We start from the raw sequence: 4,314 nt of genomic DNA on the forward strand, positions 1-4,314 counted from the left end.
GAGCAGTTTGAAGACTTACTAGTTAGAATTTTATTGCTGGCAGCGTGTATATCTTTTGTAAGTATGCTAAAATTTATTTTCTTCCCCCCCCCCCCATATTCCACAGACAAACCAGAAAACAAATAGTGTCCATTTGGTGAAAACAGTTGGTGATTTAAACTGGCTTCATGTTTAAGAACAAAACAACCTAGGTATTTTTAAATTACAAATAAAACACTTGAAGCTGTTTGTGTTCATAAAATAGACGGCTGACATTTACAGTGAGAGGGAGATTGTTCCTGAATATACAGGGTCTTTTGCGGCCATGTAGTTTGTCTGCTTTCAGTATCAGAAAGGTTTTCACTGGGAGGCCCTTTCTGTTTTGGCTTCTTGCATTTGTCATCATGTTGTAAGATGGTACTAAGATGATGTTGGGCTCTCTGTAGTCTGTAAATAGAACTTACAAAAGGAATATTCCAGTTGCTTTCTCTTCCTGGTAGTGGCAAGGTGACAGTTGTCAGTGAGAAGAATGATGACGTGGTGATGGCACCACTGTTGACCAAATTTGGTCACTGACCTTTAGGGTGGTATATTTATCTAAATTGGACCCCTATCTTGAGTGATTCCTAGGTTGAGAGAACAAGGTTTAGTACCATTGGTTCTAAAGCTTAAAAAACCAAGAACCAGTGTAGCATTTCTTCTTGTTTTGTATGTGCCTGCTGGCTTGGTTGCTCTTATGGTTGCTAAGAAACTAGTGAAATGCAAAGAACTGCAGCAGAAAAAAGATGATGGAGGTGGCAAGGATATTTCTAGGTTTTTAACATTTTTTCTGTCTAATATTTTTACTATGTGTTTTCCTAAAAAATGGTCACGAATAGTACACAGATGTTCCTAACCCATCAGCATGATGAACCTTTTGTTCTTAAAGTATTTTATTCTTTAAAAAGTCATGATGGGAAGTGAAAATCACCCATTACAATATTTGGAGGTTTCATGAAGTTGACATGACTTCAAAGTTTCGTTTTTGTATGTTTGCATGCAGGCAAGACCCAGGGATTTACTGCAGTCTTACAAAAACCATAGCATAGAGGGCTATGATATGAAAGCTCAATAAAGCAGTAGGCATTTGTTTTAGTTCAGGTTAGGGAAAAGATTAATTGCATGCCTATTTTTTTTTTTAAAGTTGATAATGGGGGCTAGAGGTGACATTTTGGAGTAATTATGTACGTAAATTCTGCCATGAGACTTTAATATTTCATGTTAACCAAGGGGTGTATAAACCATTAATAATTTAGTCCTTAATCTTTTTTTTGTGGTTTTCACTGAATAAAACTGAGACTCCTTCAGCATACTAAATTACTTGCTCTGTACCTTTTGTGTATGTTTCCATGATTAATTAAAAAAAATTCCTGTTAGTAGTAAAGAGTGCTGATTTGCTAATTAAGATAAGTGACTAGAGCTGTTTGATTAACTATAGTTTCGATACATTAGCATGAGGAAAAACAAAAGATATATTTGGAGATACTTTAAGGTTAAACTTGTGCTGGTTACATAATTTTGAAATAGTCTCAGCTTTGGCTGTTAAATACTAACACCCAGTAAGGTCACCAGGGATCTTTTGAAATTAACCAGTGTGTACAAACCAAAGGTAAAATGCGTTTTTACTGAATTCTGTGTATGTACTTGAAGCAGTGTTAAAAGTGGTGCCAGTGATGTGGCAGTAAGCTGTTGATTTTCCAAGGGTCTCCTTTGGTCCTTTTTTTTTTGGAAACAGGGTCTCACTGTGCAGTTCAGGCTGACCTTGAGCTCACTTAGTAGCCCAGGCTAGTCTCAAACTTGGAACAATCCTCCTGCCTCAGCCTCCTGAATGCGTGCACCACCACGCCGGGCCTTGAGTGGTCAGTTTGATTGACCATATTAGTATGTAGATTTAATGATGCGTGTGCCCCCCACCTCCCCATACTGGAGATTGAGCCAGGGCCTTTATGCCCTGAGCTACATTGCTAAGTTGCCCGGGCTGCCTCAGCCTCCCAGAGTGCTGAGATTACAGGTATGTCCAACAGGCCCTGCTCAAGTGGGTGTTTTTGTTTTTTTTGAAACAGGGTGTCGCTGTAGTTCTGGCTGGTATTGAATTCAACGATGTAGCCCAGGCTGGCCTCGAACTCAGGCAGGTGATCCTCCAGCCTCAACCTCCAGAGCACTGGGTTTACAGTTCTGTGCCACCTTGCCTGGCTTCAAGAGGGTTTTAAAATACTAAAACAATTTTTTACAAGGTAGGAAGGACATTGCCCTTTTAGGGGGCAGTTTGTTGAGACAGGGTCTCACTGTGTAGACCAGGCTGGCTCTGAACTCACCAGGCTAACCTCGAACTAGTGGTGATCCTCCTGCCTCAGTCTGTGATTACAGGCGTGTGCCACCATACTTGGATTGACATTGCTTTTTTAGAGCTATGTTTTGTAGTTGAAATTTGAATTCCTTTTTGGTAACTTGGAATTAGTGTTCAAGAGATAAGCTGTGTTACACTTTTCTTTTATGGAATGCTAAATAGCCAGAGTAGTTGTGTTTTTTGTTTTTTGTTTTTTTGCCTTTTTGAGACAGGGTTTCGCTATGCAGTTCAGGCTGGCTTTGCGCTCACTTTGTAGCCCAGGCTGGCCTTGAACTCACAACGATCCTCCTGCCTCAGCCTCCTAAGTGCTGGGATTATAGGCATGCGCCACCACGCCCGGTACAGTAGTTGTTTAAGAAATACTTCAATTATAGAGTGATATAATTGGATTTGTTAGACCAAAAGTTTGCCGATGCAAAACCAGTTTTGATTTTCCTCATGAGGTTTGGCACTACTGCTGCATTGTACTTGACCTTTTCACTTCCTATTTATCTTTCAAAAAAAGAGCACTGAATCTTCTGTGGTAATCAGTATATTTCTTTTGGGTTTATAGAAAAAACATGGTAGAATATTGAGATTCTTTTGAGGAAAGGAATAGGGAATACTTATGTATATAATACATCAAGTCCTATTCAAGTTAAAAAAGATACTGGTGATTTATTTCAAACATGAAACTGAGTAGTAAACTTAACTGTAGCTAATATTTTGCTGTGGCAAAAAGTAGAAAACTACGTTAATATTTTTAATGCTTGTAACCTGTAGGGAAAATGAGTCATCAAGATGTTTTTGGTTGGGTTTTTTTTTTTTTTTTTTTTAGTGTGTGTGTGTATGTGTGTTTGAGACAGGGTCAGGCTGGCCTTGCGTGCACTTTGTAGCCCAGGCTAGTCTCGAACTCACAGTGATCTTCCTGCCTCAGCCTCCCGAGTGCTGGGATTACAGGTGTATGGCCATCACATCTGGCTTGTTTTTTTTAGTGCTTTGAGACAAGTCTTGCTGGGTAGTTCAGGCTGACATTGAACTTGTGGTCATACTCTTGTCTCAGCCTCCTAAATGCTGGGATTACAGGCCTGTGCTACCATACCCAGCCCAAATTTTCTTTTCTTTTTTTGATAGGGGGAAACTCAGGCCCTCACCTTTAGCAGGCATTGTGCCACAGAACTAACTCCCCCAGCCTCCCATTTTTTTTTTCTTTATCTTTTGAGACAGGGCCTCGAACTCATATCAGTCTTTCTGTTTTAGCTTCCCCAGTGCTGGGATAACAGGCATGTGCCTCCATGCCTAGCTTCAAATTTTCTTTTAGAAGGTCACTCGGATCATAAATTCATCTTCCTTTTCATACGAATATTAAAAAACAAAATTTTTTTTTTATCTTGAGCCAGGTTTCACTATGTAGTTCAGGCCGGCCTTGAACTCATGGCCACCCTCCTCCCTCAGCCTCCAAAGTGGTGGGATTACAGATGTGCACCCACTACTCCTGCAACATGGGTAATTTCTTAATTTGATATTCGGGGCTCTCATTTCACTTTTGTATTTCCATCTTCTTGAGTTAGCAGTTTTGCCCTAAATGACACATCACATGGTTAATTGGGACGCCTGCCTGCCCCTCTCTTTCATTACTGCTGCTCACCACCACACACTGAGGGTACAGCAGTAAACAAAAAGTGTATAAAGTCGCTTTCTTGGAGAACAGTGCTATTGAGAAAAATAAAGCAGAGAGGGCTCTGAACCAAGGACGTACATACAGGGAGAACCCTGAGTTTTAATTAAGGTTGCTAGGTAACTCCTTTAAGAACCTGACATTTGAGGAGATGAGCAACTGAGAGGGCCATGGCATAAGGTCCTCTCTGACAGTGTGCATGGATTCTTTACCTGCACCCCCTACTTCCAACCTAACTGGATACTTAGATTGACCCTAAAATGTTTAATTTTTTTAAAAATTTATTTATTTA

The 4,314-nt window shown here is 40.1% G+C and overlaps 1 protein-coding gene across 2 annotated transcripts in view; it reads left to right on the top strand.

Annotated features, from left to right (window-relative positions):
• Atp2a2 (ATPase, Ca++ transporting, cardiac muscle, slow twitch 2) overlaps positions 1–4,314 on the top strand; it is a gene marked incomplete at its 5' end in the record, with an annotated part of 62,419 nt that continues 58,105 nt past the window's right edge. For both annotated transcript variants that reach the window (XR_001230987.1, XM_013503694.1), the window contains 1 exon segment: positions 1–57. Coding sequence is in view for 1 of the 2 variants with exons in the window: in XM_013503694.1 (XP_013359148.1) it covers positions 1–57 (57 nt within the window).

The sequence above is a fragment of the Chinchilla lanigera genome, unplaced genomic scaffold (genome assembly GCF_000276665.1).
Source record: "Chinchilla lanigera isolate Chin_1 unplaced genomic scaffold, ChiLan1.0 scaffold00081, whole genome shotgun sequence".
NCBI classification, from domain to species: domain Eukaryota; kingdom Metazoa; phylum Chordata; class Mammalia; order Rodentia; family Chinchillidae; genus Chinchilla; species Chinchilla lanigera.